Source organism: Sebastes fasciatus, chromosome 10, assembly GCF_043250625.1.
Source record: "Sebastes fasciatus isolate fSebFas1 chromosome 10, fSebFas1.pri, whole genome shotgun sequence".
Classification (NCBI taxonomy): Eukaryota; Metazoa; Chordata; class Actinopteri; order Perciformes; family Sebastidae; genus Sebastes; species Sebastes fasciatus.
Genome location: NC_133804.1, coordinates 16,451,080 through 16,471,327, shown reverse-complemented (window position 1 = coordinate 16,471,327; position 20,248 = coordinate 16,451,080). Strand labels below are relative to the sequence as shown.

At 44.4% G+C, this 20,248-nt stretch overlaps 1 protein-coding gene across 10 annotated transcripts in view; it reads right to left on the bottom strand.

Annotated features, from left to right (window-relative positions):
- The window catches only part of dlg3 (discs, large homolog 3 (Drosophila)), a 95,435-nt gene that overhangs the window by 7,322 nt on the left and 67,865 nt on the right, over positions 1–20,248 (bottom strand). For 5 of the 10 annotated variants that reach the window (XM_074648531.1, XM_074648527.1, XM_074648529.1 and 2 more), the window contains 6 exons: positions 16,202–16,358; positions 15,413–15,515; positions 5,619–5,733; positions 1,969–2,145; positions 1,799–1,874; positions 536–635 (listed from right to left, as the gene is read on the bottom strand). In XM_074648531.1, coding sequence (XP_074504632.1) covers positions 536–635; positions 1,799–1,874; positions 1,969–2,145; positions 5,619–5,733; positions 15,413–15,515; positions 16,202–16,358 — 728 coding nt within the window. Of the gene's footprint in view, positions 1–535; positions 636–1,798; positions 1,875–1,968; positions 2,146–5,618; positions 5,734–7,265; positions 7,443–12,063; positions 12,426–15,412; positions 15,516–16,201; positions 16,359–17,779; positions 18,190–20,248 lie in introns of those variants that run through there. The other 5 variants (XM_074648533.1, XM_074648534.1, XM_074648535.1 and 2 more) reach the window with 4 other exon arrangements.

The following is a 20,248-nucleotide window of genomic DNA, read 5'->3' as shown; positions in this document are numbered from 1 at the left end:
ATTAAGCCTGAGCCCCACTTTGTTCATAGTAAGCCACGGCCTTTCAATTACACCAGCCCAATCCCATTAAAACGGGATTTTGACCTGTTAAGTGTTAAAGCTTCAGTCCAGTTAATGAGATTCTTCTTGTTGTGGGTCAGTGACTGACTGGAGAATTGATCAGGACTTACACAAGGAGTAGCATCACAAGTGTTAGAAGGCCTGTGTGTTAATGCAGACACACGCGCGCACGCACACACAGCTGGCAGCGCACACACACTCACTCCTCTGGAGCCCATAGACACAGACACACCAGAGAGAAGCCCACATCTCCAGCAGCCCGACGCCGGCCGGCTCTGCGTGTGGGGCGTCTCTCTGGGACAGCGAGAAAGGGATGAGAGTGGTGCCGTCAAAAAAAAACCATCCCTGGAGGTGAGCGGAGAGATGAAAGTTGAGAGACAGAACTGAAGCATGAAGGGGATAGGACGAAAAAACAACACCACCACCACCACCACCACCACCACCCCCCCCTGTCGATCACACAGCTGGTACTCACGTTCAGACTCCACCAACTCCTGCACAATATTCTCCTTGCTCTTGTAAAACGGGAACTTGCGTGAGAGGTTGAAGCTTTTTTTGCGCTTTACTTTGACTGGCTGCTTGTCGATGTGTGGGTGAGAAGGTGGGGGAGGGGGAGGGGAAGGGGGGCAACGACAGGGTGAAAACAAAAACAGAATGGGTTTCAATGAGGGTACTCGACACCCATGCAAAAACAAAACAAATGAAATGCAAACAAACACATCAAATAATGAATAATGAGAAGCAGGTAATGGGTGAAAATGAATGGCATATCAATGTGAAGGAAACAGGCTTCTGTTTACCAACTTAAACATTTTCATTAAATTGGATCTGCTTGCATTATAGATGATGCCAACGTGGTCTCACAGGAAGGCGTATAAAAACCACGACATTACGCGGACATTTCTTGCGTCATGAGCACGCATTTTAGCCTTTTCGCGTGTCATTTGTACGCCGCTGTACGTGGGTAATTTGTACGTCACGCAAATGTCCGCAGTTAGATTTAGGCAAGAAAACCACTAAGTTAGGGTAAGGTTGGGCTTAAAATAAGTATGTGAACTAAGTAAAATACGTACAGAAACAACGTAACGCAACTACGGAAAACAAGTCACAAACGCCAAATAAAAAACATTGTAACTTAAAAAACAAAACACCATCAACAACGGCCTCGAACATGGGTCTAAAAATCCGGTGTTAGTTGGGGCCATCCATCTCCCGACTTGCCCTCCATAAGCGGTCACTAACTCTTACTGTAGCATTTATATGCGGATGCATTAACGTTGCAGTCAGTACAGGATACTTGGCGTGCAAAATGACGCGGAAATCAAGAAAGGCGTATTTACTGCGCGCTAAACGCCTCGCAAATTATCGTGGCATTTACACGCCTTTCCGTGCCAACGGGCCGATGATACAGACAACATTACATCTGATTTATACTTCTGCAAATTACATCCGACAGATCAGCCTCCGACAAAACGTGCAGACATTTTCTAAGTGCACGTTTCTTAATATCACTGAGTGCGCGAGCTGTGGAGGTTACGGGGACCCGCTCGTCTCCACAGAGCTTCTGTGTAATCTATACAGTAATATGAGCGCTTTTTGTGCTCGCTTCAGTGAGCAGGTGCTGGTCTCTTTCCCACACTCAGGGGGGAAGTAGGCCATCTCCCTGGGAGCCCAGCAGCAGCTCTGAAGACAGCCTCTCTGGCACCGGGGCAGGGAGCAGCTGGCCCTCTACACTTACCCTGTTGGACTCAATCATGCCTGTCCTGGCGTGGAACTTGACTGTTTTTAACCTGGCCCGCTCTTTCTTCTCCACTCTGGAGGGGGAAAGAAAAGGGGAATAAGTTTAGACTGGGCATGAAAGGTAGTAGTCACATTAGCTTTTGTCTGGCATTCGCCGAGCGAGCGTACCTTTTCTTGCTCGGAATGACCCCAATCTGCTCGCTCTCTCCATGTGGCGTGACCAGCCTCGCCTGCCACCACTCGTCGTCAGACGCATTTATGACATGGAGGATATCCCCGTAAGAGAAGCTCAGGCCTTGGCTGGGCAGGCAGCTGTCCCTCGTTCGATCGTAGTCAAACAAAGCTCTGCAAAAAAAAACAGAGGGCTTTGGTTACACTCCTTCCTCCCCTTTATCCTCAATTTGTGTGAAGAGATTCCACATGCACCACGATCACATTACTCCACACTTGGCAGCGATGAATTTCCTGCACTACATTGTTGGTTATTTTTCTATTATTTCAAATTGCTTGCATGTGGGCTGTGACTATCAACAATATGTGGAAACTAAGATGACATTGACTTTGTTTATATGCACAAAATACTCCCTTTTTTTGCTCGTATTCCAAAAAAGACAATACATCCCATTAAAGCTGCTAACATGGCTAATGAAAATGAATGTTCCACTAATATTCCTGTTTACCTGCAGCCGTGAATACTCCAATTAACGTCCTACTGCTATGCCTTTTAAATATCTTAAATGTCCCTCCTTTCCTGATGTTTATAAGTCGGTGTGTTTCTCCTTCCGACCAGAAATGTGGGCTTTTCTTTTGGGCATGCATCATGTAAGCACTTTCCTTAATGGATCATTGGTAACGTTAACAAATCAATCAATCGATTAATCGTAATTAAAAAAAACAAGCGCATAAGCAAAGCAAATAAGCAAAGCGTATGAAACATATAAAGATGTATTGGCCTAGACTAGACATTAAACACTTTGAATACAATTGAATATCAGATTACATGTGGAGCACGCTCATAAAAATAATCTTCACTGATATATACTGTAGCCTAGTTTTATAAGAAAGACGCTCAAAAACAACCAAATGTAACGCTGCAAAAAGAGAATAGAACCTAACAAATATTTTAGACTGACAGTGTCCCGATTTCTGCCGACCAATTAATCGATGTAATCGTCTGTAATCTCTACCCCAGCCTTACAAGCTGTTGGCTAGTAGGTTTGTGTATAACGCACAGAGCTGGTTGTAAACAGGCAAGAGGCTGTGTGTCACAAACCCCAAGTGAATGCACTGTACTTGTCCAAAGAATGCTCCTGAAACCCAAATAATATTGGCATGTCCCACATGTCTTAATTGGAAAATGCTCCATTCGGAATAAAGCCTAATTCAGAACATCCAAACAGAATATGCTTCTTACACGACCTGTATCAAATACTGTCATATTATAATTATGAATGGAATTAATGGAATATAAGTGTGCATGTAAACGTAGTGGTGAAAGTCATCTTGTGTTTGCGTTACTATACAAACACAAGGTGAAATGCAATGTCACATCTTAATCCGGTCAACACGGATACTAATGCACGCCATTCATGCGTTTCCGGCTTGACATTCCCAACTGCTGTTGCCACATACTTTCCTCTACAGACATACACTGTTGATTGTCTGCCTGAGAGCATCACTATCTTGTCAGACAGGTAAACCCACAGTCATTTCGAAAAGGTTTTAATACCTGCTTTACAGGTTTTAACTTTCTCTGACCTACAAGCCTACAGTATATCTAGAGGGCATATACCATGGTCCAGTGGACAGGTACGTTGTGGCTTAAATACTTTCTCTCTTCCACCCCCCCCCCGGTTAAAGATTTTGGCTGAACTATTCTTGCCAACTGAAACTCCACCTGGCAATGAGTAAACAGTGCTAGTGAAACTGTCATGACGCAATCTAGTGGAGGCGTATCAGGGAAACAAGTGCACTTCTAACACAGGTTGATGAGTCAAATTCCTAGCAATAACCATGTTAGAGCGCCTTGACACACTTACAGAGAGTTTAAGAAGGAGTGTGAACACATGTGACACTGTTTTTTTGTTTTTTTTTGGAGAACACCTTACAGGCTTAACGCCTCCGCATTCCTGAGGCTGGGCTGGGAGGACATGGTGGCTCCTGCATCAGCCGGCTAGCTAGACAGCTTTTCCAACATAACTGTGGGCTTAGTCACGCGCACAGGAGCAGGCTAGGCTCTACATGCCTGTCTATAAGAGAGGCATGAGTCAGACTGGTTAACACTCCGCGCTCTATAGCGGGGCGTCCAATGAGATAACACATATATACTTTTGATACACCCGAGTAAGGTCCATTGCTGTTGAACTTGGACTAAATCAATCTAGTAATGTAGCTATCAGGCTTAGGTTACGTGAAGCGCGGTAGAAATAAGATGATAGGACTATGGAGTTACATCACAGTCCTTTCACCTTGACCCCTGCGAGTCCTCTGTGACTCGCTGCTTTTATGTGAGCAGAGGGATGCCACCTGTTTTAATTCCTAAATGAGCCTCCATCCAGTTTGGCGAGCGGCCCAAAGTGTCATAACACAGGTCGCTTCGACAAGCCCCGCTGTCAATCTACATTACACAAAGTAGAGTCAATGTCATATGTGGCATCATAACAACAACAGGGGATGCCTGTCCATCAACTGAACGGTGGTGATGAATTGTATCAACAAAATGCCCTAAAATTAAAGGGTAACTTTGGGATTTTTCAACCTGGATCCTATTTTTCCATGTTTTATATGTCCAAGTGACTAATGGGGACAACAATTGTTGAAAGTGGTCCAGTATTGAGGGAGAACGCTGTGACCGGCAGCCACTAAGCGAGCTGCGAGGGCAAGTGAGCAGCGTCACTGTATTGTTACCTTCACTGAAAGTGCTTGTTTTTACCACTGACAAGCTCAGATTGGTATTATAAGTGTCTGACAACATTATGGAAAAGACGCTACAGAGATATAAAACATTTTTCTTACTTTATCCGGTTTGTTTGTTATTGTGTCCAAGTCCCGCTCAAGGAGAAGTCTCGTTGTCAAATCTGAATAACCGTATACTCTGGCTCAAATAAATACGAGCGGCCATCGAATTCAAAGAACTCATCCACTGTCAAAATCATCCAAACATTCAGCCACGACATTGAAAAGCTATCCTTTCTGTACTCCAACACAACAAACTCAGCCCGGCTGGGACTCCTATCTCCACCATGGATGTAGTCCACTATTCCAGCAACACGTCGCCCCGTGAGATTTCAAAACGAGACTTCTCCTTGAGGAAGACCTTTCATAATGTCAGACACTTATAATAACAAATCAGAGCCTGTTATGGCAAAAACAAGCACTTTTAGTGGATGTAAATGATGGTGCAAGCTTGCCCCCATTACATTGGAGCATGTGAGCGGCTGCCCTCTGCAGCGCTCTCCCTCAATACTGGACCAGTTTCAGAAATTGTTTTCCCTCATAATCAGTTAGACACAAACACATGGGAAAACAGCTTTTAAATGTTCCCCTACAAAAAGCTTGTGAGAAGATTCATGTTTCATCATGTGATCTATGCGATATATACGTCATGCTGCTGTACTCCGATAGTGTGGCTGCGTTTTGACAACATGTGCTTTCAGGCTTTATTCTCCCCCACAGGCAGGTAGAGGTTTATTATGCAAGAGTGGCTATTTTGACTACAGATTTTAGAATATCATGTTGTGAGTGCAAGCATAACTGTGTGTGTGTGTGTGTGTGTGTGTGTGTGTCAGTGTGTGTGTGTGTGTGCGCTCCAGCTTTACCTGACATAGAGGGAGCGTTTCTCACTGGTGCGTAGGGAGCCTGATCCTGAGCTCATGCTGCTGTTCATCATCTGCTCCCTCAGGTCGTGGATCTTGGATTCAAAGCGACTATATTCTGCATTGGAGGGAACAAACGAAACAAAGTGTGTCAAAAATAGGTCCTCAAACATATACTACCCCTTGAGGAGGGGTGGGGCAATATATTGAATATACTTGATGTATTGCGGCTTGTTCTACGTGAGATGTAGTAAAAGACAGTCAAAACTATCCCCCACGCTGATTTGCGGTACGCGTATATACTAGGTATTACGGTAAGAGAGCGTAAGACTGAACTGACTTCAAAATAGAAGTGATCTTCTGGTTGATGTGATAGGCAATTTCACATAAATTCAGTCAGCCTGTCAATAATAAATAAATAAAACAATGAATAAATATGAAATAATAAATAAAATGAATGATTTAAAAAATGACCGCCTGCAAACTGTATTTCAGAGAAAAAATTGAATTTTAATTGTGTGAATAATTAGTCAAACTTAATAAGAACACATTTCCAAAGACCAATCCGACCTCAATATTAAAATACACCACCTCAGTGTCCAGATTAGTTTGCTAGAATGATCTAGCAAGTACGATCATATGCATCAAAGGGTTAAACCAGACAGTTATGTTATTTTAGAGAAAATATGAAAATAGAGATCTATATTGTGATATAGCCTAAAGATATTGAGATATTATTTATCGCCCCAGCCCTACCCTTTGGGCTTTTAAGTCGATACAGCCAAGGTCAAGGTGGTATTGAACATATCTAAGAAAGAGGCTAACAGAGAGTTGGACCTTGTTTCACTGGGAAACTGTGTGAGATCTGTGTGTCTCGGTTGGCGCTGCAGTGAGCTGCAGTGAACAGAGGAAAAGGTTCAGCGAATCCTTAGGCTGATTAATGACCCCAGGAACAGATGGTTTATCACAGATCTGCCTTACACATCCAGTAATGTCTCATGTCAGGTAATTAATTACACAGATTAATTAAGTTCAACATGGGCTCTTTAGTGTGGTTAAAAAAAGGGGAAGGCCTCCAACAATCTCAAAACGCATGACCATTTGTCATAGGTGTGTGAATCCAGTTGCGGCTCAGGAGCACGGGGATGATGTATGAATCCACCCGGACCTCCTCATTAAGAACGCTCTCATTAGCCCGCTGTGGCCCGGGCTGCTGGAACAAGCTAGGCCACCGCACGGCACAGGGCTAGATAAACAGACCGGCAGATGCAGCTAGAAAAACAGGTAGGCTGGGTCGCTCATGTGATCACACAAAAGGAGGCGTTGGGACCACAAACAAGCCGGAGTGTGAGCAACCAACTTTGTCATATGTTAAAATATTATTTACACTGCGGGTGAAAAGGAAAGTAATCACAGTTTGAAAGAACAAGTGTTAATGATTCATGTTGCACAGCTGTGCTCAGGCTTTTAGCTGTATACGATAGACTAGAATCACATTGTTAATGGCATGTGATAAAATACACTATGGCTGTAATGACACAACATATCAACGTCTTGATCATAATTAACCTATAAAAAAGAAGCAGTGCGAGAGAATATCGTCCACATTTATGCCACATTTACTGCCATGCCTTCAGGGTTGACTCCTACCTTATAGCTTAATCATCCATAGCTGGCAACACTTCCTGTAACGTGAACAACAAGAGATCAAAGTCCAGGTTCTGTCGAGCAAGCCTACTAGTATAGCCTTGAAAAACAAACATGCCTACAAAGATGATCTAGCAAAGTTAGTCCAAGCTCCTGGAAAATTCGGGGCAGGTGCAAAAACAAACCTCAGGCTGCTGAACTCTAACCCCTCCCCCCCCCGCCGAAACCTAAAGGATTCAATAGCAAACACGCATCCTGCCCCGGGCTTGGTGCCAGCTCTCCACCCTGGTCTCTGCTCAAAGGGTTAACAATACAACAGGGTGACGCTGCAAGGTGAGGTAACTAGACACCGCCTGCCTGTAACCAAGAGCAACGTCCTAGCACTCCTAGAACGGGGAGAGAGCACACGCGGAAACAGCCATTCAGACTCGTCCACTTGGCTCTCAGGCACAGGAGACATGAGAGAATGGCAGCTCGGGAGAGGAGGGGTTTTAGGGACAAGACAAAGAGACAAGTAGCTAAGTAGAGAGAGCCGTCTCAATGCCCCGCTTCACAATAACACCAACCTCAAGGGCTGGCTGCGCCGCTGAGATAGTAGCACTATGAGTAGCACAGGTGGAAGAGCTAAATGCTTCGCTTGTTCACATTCCTAACGTCCAAATGATTCATCTAAACACTGCGGGCATTCAAGAGGAGCAGGAGGAGCACTGAACTACAACCGGCTTTAAGCCTCCTCCGGGAGTTAGGGTGGGAATCACAGGCTAAACCATAAATTGCTGCCGCACCTTGTTGTTAATGACGACATCAGCATACAGACACCGCAATCATCTATGTGCAGCACATCACAATATCTGTGTAACAGAGTAGGGAAAGGCATAACTTCCTTTATAATGAAGTGGCATCAGTTTCCAGTCATTTTAAAAAAGTCAGAGCATATGAGAGTCAAGGAAGTTTACACCTGTTCCACTGAATAGGAAGGACACTCCCTGTATTTAAACAGAAAGAAAGCACTGTGATACTGGAGAATCACAACAGATACATGATACTGAAACTGTATCTGCTACTGAAGTGTTTGCTTCACCTCAAATATCAAGCACATCATGGAGTAACGGTAATGCAAAGAAATCTTTCAAATACGTGCTTGGATTGTGAGGAAATCAGATAGAAACTAATACAAATCAAAGTGTAACAGTAGCATTCAGGCCTCAGATCACTCACAAGTGCGGATGTAAATTTTAAGCTATTTCCTTAAGTGATTTACTAGCCACATTAATGATCACTAATTCATTAATAATTAAAAGCCACTAAAAATGGGTGCCCTCGTGGCATAGGGGTTAAGGCGCTGACCATGTGGAGCCACATTGTCCTCTGTTCGCATCCGGCCTGAGACATTTCGTGCATGTCATTCCTCATCTCTTTCTCCCTTCATTTCCAGTCATCTAGTTACGCTAGCTTCAAAAATACAAAATGCATGTTTTTACTTCATGGAAATTTTAAAGTTGACATGGTCTATTTTTGCAGTAGAACCCAAGGTTGCGTCTAAAAATTCCTTACTAACATGCTATTCAGTACAGTATGCAACGCCGGACACTACGGTGGGATAATGCAATGCAGTAGTGACGACAGCGTTCATAACAGACGTTGACAGACAGCTCTGTAACGTCAATAACACTTAACCGTAAGTATAACATTTCATGTTGCTGGGCGAATATATATATTTTTTAATTAGTTCAGACTTTGATCTCACAAATTGTAGTTTTGGTCACAAGGTTGGCGCGGGTTACCATAGTTACACGTCTCCAAAGGGGAAGGAGCCTCTCAGGAAGTGACGACGTAAATTACTGTTCAGTGCATCGAAAAGGTACGTACTGTACTACTGCAAAAGTATGTTGAGCGATATGACGACACATATTGGGTATGTAGTGCATAGTATGCGATTTCGGATGCAGCCCAAGCAAATTGGGTATTTGACTCATAAATTAAATACATAAATTACTTGAGTTATAAAGTAAAAAGAGACCAAAAAAAGGTAATGCCATCAATCCAAATTGCTGCTCCCCACTCTGCCTGCCCGCCACTTAACAAATGGTCAAACAAAACTGAAAAGATAAAACATAATTCTAGATAGAACATGTAAGGCGCTCGAATCCTAACTCATTATTGTATCAACAATTAGGGCTGTAACATAATCATATCTATCTGGTTAGGAAGGAGTCATATTCACAATATCTATTAATATATTCGTGACTAATCCAACTCTTAACAGAGATCAATCCAACATCAATCATTCATTAACATCACTACTCACAAGCACACCGTTGAAATGCTGGGGAATGGGAATCCACAATATCATTAATGTTGAAAAACCCTGTCCCTTAAAGCACTTAATACACAAGAGCTAGCCTGTATTTTTAGGAGTGACCCACAGGAAGAAAAGACAGCTAATAGAAACTGGGACTATTCTGTATCTCTCACTCCCACTGCGTGTCCTCATTAGTCGTACAGCTTTTTTATTTTGGGGGACGGTCGCTTCTCTTTTGATCCAGTTATGCAACACAGCAGGCATGTACTTGTAATGTGAGAGTGTGTTATGTTCTCAGGGATAGTCAAGCCAGTGCAGACACACACACACAAACCCCCTCCCCAATAATTCACTGCAGGACGAACATGTAGACCCTGGCTTTACTATTTCTACAAACTTCTGTAATGCAGACTGGTGTGAGTTTGCTGAGGGAGGCATTGAGTTTAACGCTTCCTCCACGGCCCTCCTCCCATTTCATACATGCAAAGATTTTTGTGTAATTACACTCCTTGATAGTGGGGCAAGGCAGCGTGTGGATGTACACCCCTCACTTCCATTCCTCCCAGCTGAATGTGAGTTAAAGACTTGGTGATGCTCCAGTAAGCCACTGAAGAGTCGGAGGGGGGCCTCCTGCTGCAGCCTGTGCGCTCTGTTGGGGCTTCTTGTAGTCTTCAGTGCTGGCTTTCCATCAGAGGTCTGTGGACGCCCGGGCCCCGGCCCCAGAGAATACTCTCCAGGCAGTTTGCCCTGCATAAACCAGCACTCACCCTCCACTTCCCCCCCCCCCGACTGACTGTCCTTGTACATCTCACCGGGGGTTCCTCCCGCTCCAAACTCAAACGAACGACATGGATGTCACACTCACACCGCTTTAGGATGCCAGCAGTATTACTGGCGACAGATCTCAGGTCACCAGTGGGTATGCAGGAAGTCAATCATTTGCCAGCGCTCTGCTCTCGTGTGTTTTGAGTAGTTAAGCATTGTACACAAACAGATAAGTGTCCTCCGCTGGATTACAAAGAGCTGAAAGCATGGTTTGGTATGGAAAACAAAGGTCCCCTTCAACCAACCACATCATTATTCAAGATGCTGCCTGATTGGTCTGGCATGCGGGACAACACGAACTCACATGGGCAAGAATGAAGCATTATAATCAGCAGAAGGAAAATCTATAGAGCGCCATTCTGTCAGTTTTGATCTCAGCCTGCGTCTGTCTTTAGCTTAGCCGCGTGCCAAATCGCTGATCCTGTTCCACCTCGATTTCAATGACCTTGGAGAGTCATTGGACATCTAAGGCTTGTGTTTTATTGAAAGGGAGTGGGATATGGGAGTGAGAGCATGCTACGACTCATGCCCCTTCACATTCCTGTCATAGTCCAACCTGAGAGCCTAGATCTAAAGCTCACAATATCCTTTCCGTTGTTGTCACAGCATTGCAGCAGCATGCTCAAGTACACATGCAAAGAATCACAAAAACACTTAGAACCAAAGTAGCTGCAACGCACAGCCAATCTACAATTTACTATTAAAAAAAGAAAGAGTGACTTAATCTGTTTGAGTTAGAAAATAACTAACAGGCTAGCCACATAAAATCTGCTTTAGTCAGCATGAAAGTGGACTTGTGGTCAGAGAGTCCAAAGTCTGGTGTGACATTACAGATGTAATGTGTAAAAGTGAAAAAGAAGGTGAGTCCACAGGTGAGGTCAACGTTTAAAACCACCACCACCAAGCTGACAAACACCTGTTTGAACACCTAAAGGTTTAGGTCACATAAGAACAGTATAGCAACTGTTTAAAGCACCTGATGCATGTAAATTACAACATAAAGCGACTTTCAACTGGCTTAAATATGGAAATCAAGTTGAGAAACAAGTTCTAAAACCACAAAAATGGGGATTACAGGTAACTTTAGGCTAAATGGCAGGAGTTTAGCACAGAATAGTTTGTATTAAGTACAGTAAGGGTGAGGCTGTGACATTACAGATGTAATGTGTAAAAGTGAAAAAGAAGGTGAGTCAACAGGTGAGGTCACCTTTTAAAACCAACACCACCAAGCTGACAAACACCTGCTTGAACCTCTGTGTGTCCCCACCTAAAGGTTTAGGTTACATAAGAACAGTATAGCAACTGTTTAAAGCACCTGATGCATGTAAATTACAACATACAGCGACTTTCAACTGGCTTAAATATGGAAATCAAGTTGAGAAACAAGTTGTAAAACCACAAAAATGGGGATTACAGGTAACTTTAGGCCAATGGCAGGAGTTTAGCACATGTCTCCCACTCATTTATTTAATTTCAAGGCTGATTAAATTCGTTTTTTGCAATGCTTTTTAGGCATTCAGACACTTTTTCTACTGTACTACAGGAGTACACCTATAGGTTACAGGTTATAGCAACAAACTACCTCGGTAACATTACAGTAGCAGTTAAAATAAACCTGTTACCTCACACAAGTTAGTTCCTGTTTCAGTGTCAGATGTTTCCTCCTCGTCTCACCTCAGTATAATGAAACTGTGGTTATTGTTTCACCGGTTTCTTCATCCAGTCATTGAGTAGTTCATGCTGCTTCTGCTCTGCTGCTGTTGATAGTCGAGCCCATCCCCCATCCACAGGCTGCTACTCACATACAAGTTGGAAGTGTTTTCCACCTTTAGTTTAAACTCTTTTGTCTAATAAAACTTTCCTCTCTGGTGTCGTAGCTCGCACTTTCCGTTTTAGTGTCCTCTTTCCATCGCCGTCCCCGGTTTGTGTCCACCAACAGAGTTTGAACAGGAAGGACAACAGCGGCTCGTTTGCCCGCCTTAAGGTTGGCTCAACACTTCAGCCTGCTGCTAACACTGGAGCTGCAGCCGCCCCTCAACATGAATACCAACTACAGCCTGCTGCTAACACTGGAGACTGGTGATGGGTCGTCGAGAACGAGCTGGTTCAAAGAGCCGGCTCTTTTAAGTGAATGGTAAGAGCCGGCTCTTTTAAGGGGACTATTTGTAACTTTCAGAAATGCTTGTTAACAGCGACACCTGTGGCCGCTAAGTCAACAAAAGTCAGCATCCTGTTGCTCGCGCTTGCTCTCTCTACATAGACATAAACGAGCATCCGTCAAAACAGTGAGGCGACACACGTCAGCTAAAACTACAATATCACTCTATATTTCATCTGCTTGGCAGTAATGTTAGCTGACCAGACGAAGGTCTCTCCATGAGTCAATGTTGATCCTAGTGTCGGCTTTTCCTGTCTCAGCCAACGTTATCGTCTCAGACCGCAGCCGCAGGGAGACACCGGCACCCGGTCGGAGACGATAACGTTTCTCGCTGCGAGCCCCGTTACTTCACAAGACACGGAAAACCTCTGTTGGTCTGGAGGAGCTACAGCATTTATTTCTGCACACACGTCCACATTCACTAGATATTCTCAGAGCTACTAACTCTTCTCCAGTGTGTAGTGAGCGCGCATGAACGTGAGGTGGAGCGAGAGCACGCGCGGTGTGTGAGCGAAGGCAGGCAGAGGAGCGGTCTGGACCAGCCACACGCGAGCGCGCATGTGCGAGCGCGCATGGGAAATCGACCCGGTAGATTTATACGTGTAGCAGCATGTCAAATTATGGTATTCTGGAAATTATAAGGTTAGTATAATTCAATTTAATAATTTAAGTGATATATGTGCACACATACTAATCATAGGTCAAAACAGCGCTACATTTGGCTGAATTATAAAAGGCAGAAGTGTTAAAATGAAGAGCCGTTTGGGAGCCGAAAGAGCTGGCTCTTCTTGGTGAGCTGAGCCAAATGATCTGGCTCACTAAAAAGAGACGGAGTTCCCATCACTACTAGAGCCGCCCCTGAACCGGAATACTTCCTACAGACAGCCCTGCTGCTGCTGGAGCACTGCCCTCATTAGCAGCCACAGCTCATCACCAACCAGGTGGATCTGATGCTTCATTGTAACGTTAAAGGGGTATTCCTGTTATTTAGTGGTGCATTTTCTTAAAGGTCCCATATTGTAAAAAGTGAGATTTTCATGTCTTTTATATTATAAAGCAGGTTAAAGTGCTATATAAATACTGTTAAACTATCAAAGCGCTCAATATACGGAGAAATACACACAGCCCTTATTCAGAAAGTGTGCATTTGAAACAAGCCGTTAGAATTTCTGTCCGTTTGTGATGACACAAATATACAATATTAAGACCATTACACGGTTTTAAACCTAAACATTCTAAATGTGTCCAAGTTTATTTCCTGTTGCAGTGTATGTAACTAACATCAATTGACAGGAAGTAAACATGGACCCAAACTGTTGCCTAGCAACGCAATTCTGTTGCAATTCGTTGAAATGAGCTAAAACGGAGCGTTTCAGACAGAGGGTGAATATAAAGGTATATTCAGGCGGACAGTATGAGGAAAATTCCGTTTTTTTTTTAACATTACAGCATGTAAACATGTTCTAGTAGAAACACAAAATACAAGTAAGAACCTTTAAGGTTGGGGGCCTTTTGAGAAACAGGTTAAACTAGAGACCATCTTCCAGACTGCCAAATCGAGGCAGGTGCGTAAGTGAGGGACCCTTCCCAACTTCTCTACCAAGCCCCCAGGAAGTGCACCGGTCGACGATCCGGACTTTCGTAGTGGTCAAACGGCGATACTGCAACTTCCGTGTCAGTCACGTGATGCCGTTGGGCCCAAAAATACTTTTTCCCATAGACTTACATTGGGAAAGAGACGTCTGTATCTCAGCAGATGTGCTTATCACAGTTACAAAAAACGGCAAAAATCCTTTGAATCATCCCTCACTTGAGGGCAAATCCAATCTTTAAGTCCCCTCTCTTTTTCACAGTTTATGTTGTACTTTTTGCAATATTTCGCCCACTTAGTACCTGGCATTGTTAGCTAAGATTGGTCTCACAGCAACAACACTCTGAGTGGTGAGTGGCGGGTGGCGGTGGCGGTGAGGAGAGAGACAGGAGCAAGCCCAAATAAGCAACTACACTTTAGAAACAAGCCCAAAATAATGCAAACCGTAACTACCAATATTTGTAAGCGACTTTTCAGGAAAGCAAGCCCAAAGTCACTTATAATAAACAGACTTGGCAACTGTGCCCCCGGGAAGTGCACCGGTCGTTTTCCAATTTCCGTAGAGGCCAAACGGTGCTACTAAAACTTCTGTGTCCGTCACATGATGCCATTGGGCCCAAAAATACTTTTTTCTCATAGACCTACATTGGGAAAGAGACGTCTGTAACTCCGCGGATAATTTTTTTTTTTAGGTGAATCAACTTCCCGTATGAACACTTGAATAGTCCTTATTTAAATCATTAGGTCCTAAAAGTTCTCATCTAACTCTGGACAAGAAAGCCAAAATTTCCCTCAAATATCAAACTATTCCTTTAAACTTGATGCCTCTAGTTTTAATGCAGTTGTACCGTTATAAATGTGTAGTCTCCAAGCCCAAATTGACATTACCCTGATGACATCATCTAGGTCATTTTCACAGACCATAGAAAGCTACCTTCAGAGTTACAGAAGATATTTTAGACTTATTTTCCCTCTGATTTGGATAAAAGATACATTATAATAATAAATTGTGTTTAATCAAATGACCTCAAAGTAAAATGAATGAAGTATTATTCAAGCATACGACATTGCACAGACGGCGATAGGTGGGGGTTTGTAGGGGCCGAATAGCAAAACAATCTGTATCTAACAGGCTAATCTGGCTCAAGAATACTTTTGGTTGTTTGATGATAAACCTTTCCAATACAGCCCATCAAAAACTGTGAGTTCAACACCTGTTTTGGCACAATATCAAGAAGTATTGATGTGTGATATGAGACAGTATATGCCCTCACCTTCAGGCCTGTACTGAGCTATGATGGTGACAGTCTGTCCAGCTCTCTTCAGCGCTGCAGCCGCCTGCTCATGTGTGGCATTCCTTAGGTTCACTCCATTCACCTGCAACAAACCAGGCACACAACAAAATCTTTTAGCAAGAAAACAACCCAGATTAGATCCTATAGGTGTGTCTCATTGTGAAGATCTGTAGAGGAAACAAGTCGAGCTGGATGGAGCAGAGCTTATCCTCAAGTAAAGCTGGATGGTTACATTTCAGCCTGTGGAGATAGATAAGATCTGCTCTCAAAGGGCCCTTAAATATGATCACATTTCTAAGTAAGTATGAAAATCATATGACTTTTACTGAAAGATACTGATTTTGAATAACCTTCACAATCACAATCTATGTTGCAGTAAAGACATTTATTCACACTTAGACTGCATAACTTCTGTGTATTTTCAGACTGCAAGCAGCATTGAAATAGAACATGCATATATTTAGAGCAACACTGGGTTCTGAAAAGGTTAAAGAGTTATGAAATACAAGTCAAGTGATTTAAATATGTAATTTATTTGGTACTTTATTGATTCACAAAACTCTCTTGTCTGGCAGAGCACAGCTAAGCTCCCTCGGAGTTGTTATGGATTTAATGTCTTGCTCAAGGACATTTCAGCGGGGCAGATGTTTGCTGGCTTTCTAACCACCAGGCTACCTTAATTCTGTCATCATTATTCTGGCAACTGGAGCTGGCTGAGCTGCCTCAAACTTCTTACAGTTGTTACATGCTTGAGGTTGAGATACTGACCGAGAGAATCCGGTCGCCCCTCCTCAGCTCGCCGCTCAGGTCCGCCGGCCCTCCTGCTAGGATGAAGGAGACGAAGATGCCTTCACCATCCTCCCCGCCGACGATGTTGAAGCCCAGGCCTGTGGAGCCCTTGTGCAGCAACACCTTCCTCGGCTCCCTGCCAGACAGAGTGACAGCGTCAGGGGTGAAGGGCAGGACAGAGTGCACAGAAGAGATGGGCAGAGAGAGAGAGAGAGAGAGAGAGATATGACCAAAACTGGAATGGAAACAGCATAAACAGAGGGGAGGCTGTTTCAAATAACAGCCATCTTCTGTTGTGCGTGATCCCAAAATGTCTGCAAGCCGTAGGCCTGCGGATCTTTGTGTAGATACACTCTGTACATATTTGAAAGTGCTTAAAACAAAACATATAAATGTTTAATCTGCAGGACCACTCAACAGCAGAACACAATGACTAACCATGTAGTAATCATAATGCTCATAAAGATAATGTAGATTGCACTGATAAACAGTTTTGCAATAGATAAAATGAATGCAATAAAAAACAAGCAGCAAAACTCCAAATGCATATTATCCGCTGGCTTATAGAGCTTCCTGCTTTGCATGGAAACGTACACACGTGTACACATTTAAACACCCACTCGTATTAATGTACGCAGACACAATGAGCCACCTCCTGCTCGACAGACCCACTCTGCTTTAGCTCCAGCCACTATGACTCATCCTCCGGCAGGCTATTCAGACTACCTCTAGTTTTAAGATGCTAGAGAGGCCAAACCGCTGCTATGGTCCAGCAAAAGCCCTCTGAGAACACACTTCACACGAGTGCAAACACACACACACACACACTCTAGGAAGCCCAGCGTTGGCCTCACACACACACACACACACACAGATTTTATATACAAATGCACGCACGTACGTAGGCATACACAGAGACACACACACACACAGTTTCCACTCTTAACAGAAAACACTGCATGGTTCCCATTAGTGGTCTTCTCTCGCAGTACTCAGCCTGCGGTCCACGGGAACAATTCCTACTCAATCCCTAATGGCTGCGCTCTAACTCGCTGTTAAGACCATTTTCCCATCGATGGCAGCCGAGGCAGCGTTCCCGACTTTTTGGGATCATACCCATGACTGACTGGAAAAACTAAAAAGCGTTGATTACTCCACTAAAGAGCGACGGAAAGTCTTAAATAGTAAAACGGTGCCTGCAGAGAGACTTCAGGAAGTTTAACCAGCCTGTTAAAAGAGCATTCATTTGAAATGAACTGCACTTAGATGCAGATGATATTCTGTAAGACCACTAAATAAGATCAATAGTGAGTCTGAGCCTGGTAGTGTTTCTACAAGGCAGAATCAGGGACAGATTCAATCTGATTGTACCGACAAAGCTTGTTTTTTTCTAAAGCCTTTTAGATCTTTTTTGTACCAGAGATGAAAAGCTAAAATAGAAAAAAATGTGCTAAAACAACCGACTCGCCTTCAAACAAGTCAAGCTTAAAATAACCTTGCTTTCCATCTTGAGCTTTTCATCCCATCTCGACGAGGCACACAGATCACCATGGTTACCTTAGGATCCGGAAACGCTGCTTGCTTCTGAAACAGCATTTCCTAACAGTGCGTTGAGGCAGCCTCCTCACTGGCGACATGGAAGATGAGATGTTGACTGTGAACATGGCGGCTGTGGCCCTTTCTCCTCGACCCCTCTTCCTGTCTGGCCCTCCAGTGAGACAGTTTTAGCAGCTCCTGTGTTGTGAGGCCTGGTGTTCCCTATCTCATCCTCGTGTGCTGTGATGGGAAGCAGCTCCTCTTTGGGCTGTCACAGACGCTCTCTCCCCATCATCACCAGCAAGGCAAGACTTCACACTTAACCCCTAACGCTCCCACGCAAATAGTCTCTCGTTCGATTCTACAAGAATCGCCCTCCTCGTTCACATCTGGAATAGCCAGGACTGCATTACATCAAGAGCATCAGGACTGGAGGTTCTCCAATGTTTTGTCCCCTTTCACGCCATGCTGTCCCCTAGTCTCTGCTTTGATGCTGCTTTGAGTCCAGCCAACACCCCCCCCCAGCCCCCCCTCTAATACAGCACACCAGCATTCCTGTCTGTCAGCCCTGGCCCTCTGGAGAATAGGCAGACACATTCCCAGAAGCTCCTTGCTAATTTGTCAGAGTGTAAACAAACTTTCACGACTTTCGGGCCTTTGATTTGACGCCTCCGTATTCTGTGACCTGGCTGCACGCTGGAAGCTCACGGGAGAATAATGTGCAGACTACTGTGGAATATTTGAACACATAAGGCTATTATTATCCTTCAGTCGGTGCAGTATGCATGTGTGTGTTTCTGCATGTGCTGTTTGTCCATAGGATGTGAATCGCCTGTCATGGAAAATGGGAGTGAATTCCTACAGTTGCATGGATCGAGTCCTCCCTCCCTATCACAAGACCTGCCTCCCCTCCCTTCCCCCCCTTTGCCTTTTCATCTATGCCAGGAATGTAAACAGTTACAGAGCGGTAAAAAGCCTTTCTCTCTGCCCAGCCATTTCTCCTGCAACTCTTTTCTTTAATTCAAAACCTACCTCCCCCCCCCCTCCCACCGCTATATTTTCCCCTGTCTGCTCCGGGGTTTTGGCTGAGGCGTTCGCAGCTCAATCCTAAAGCTGTGAATGGATATCTGGGCTGCGGGGTTCAGCGGGTCATGCTGCCCTGGACTCAGCCCAGTAATTGGCTCTGCTTGGCTGATTAATGGTGGACACTGCAGATGGACGCCATTTTCCACAGACAGACGCTACCTCTCGCGGCACTTTATCTCTCCCTTTCCCCCCCCGAATGGATCAGCTTATGTATAGAGGCGTGTACTGATAAAATTAAAACGCTGCTTTGTCTCTGTCGTCCTTTTCACCGCTTACATTCTATTCATTTGACATAGGGAAAAAAATTATTCACTGCTAAGGTGATAGACAGTTTAAGATATTTCATGCCTCTCACTGTGACTAAGAATAAATTGGAGCGATGAATGATTAACACCTAAGACGAGTACTCAGCTGAATCTGCTGTGATTTGCTCCCCTTTTTCTGCTTTTGCAGCTTAAAAAAACGCTTAATAAAAAGGTAGAAGCATTCCTCGTTATTGATAACTGAATTCTTCTGTTACTGACCAGTCAAAGGTTTCGTGCTTGTTCGTGAGACACATAAAGTTACTGATTAGCTCACCTGCTGCTGCAGCCCACAGGCTTCTGTATTTACATAAGCTGTGCCTGAACAAAGCAGCCATACTAGCAGCATTGTTGTGTATATCTGACAACTGCAGCCCTGATAGGACCAGCAGAGGGACGCTGCTTGTTTAGTGATTTTGTCGCTGCTGCACACAAGTATGTTTACACCAAACATGCATATTTAAACACAGAGGTTTTTATCTCTTATCGAGTCCGACGTGGACAGAGACGAGGATGTACAGTGCTGACATATCTCCAGAAGAAGGGGGTAATATCAGATGGAGATGGGGGAGGATGTGTCTGCGATGACACCACTGAGGGGGATGTGCAGATGGGCAGAGGGCCTATACGAGCTCTGACTCATTCCTCACAACCAGCCTGCTCCACTTCTGCGGAAGCCTGTGCTTACTACAGCAGCATCCATCTAAAATAACCCCTCCCGGTTGGAGCCAATGGGGGAAGCTGCTGGGGCTGGAGGGAGGTGTATGCTATCTGTCCGTCAGCGTGATGGAGCTGGACGCTCATCTGCTGTGATCGGGATCGAGTCGGTTGTCGGCCATGATGTCCTCTGAGACACTCGTCTCTCATTATGCGGCGGACGTGACACACAAACCCACTGTGGGCGAACAGGTGCATGCATTGTCACTGCATGTAGGCTGTTTTAATCTGCGCCGCTGATTTATCTGGTGTGCAGGATGTACAGTATACCCACAGGTATGCGTCCGTATCTGAGTGCGTGTGTGTGTGTGTGTCAGCACGTTATGAGCAAACGTCTCAGTGTACAGTATGTGTGTGTGATTGGTGCTGGCAGCATTGGTGATGA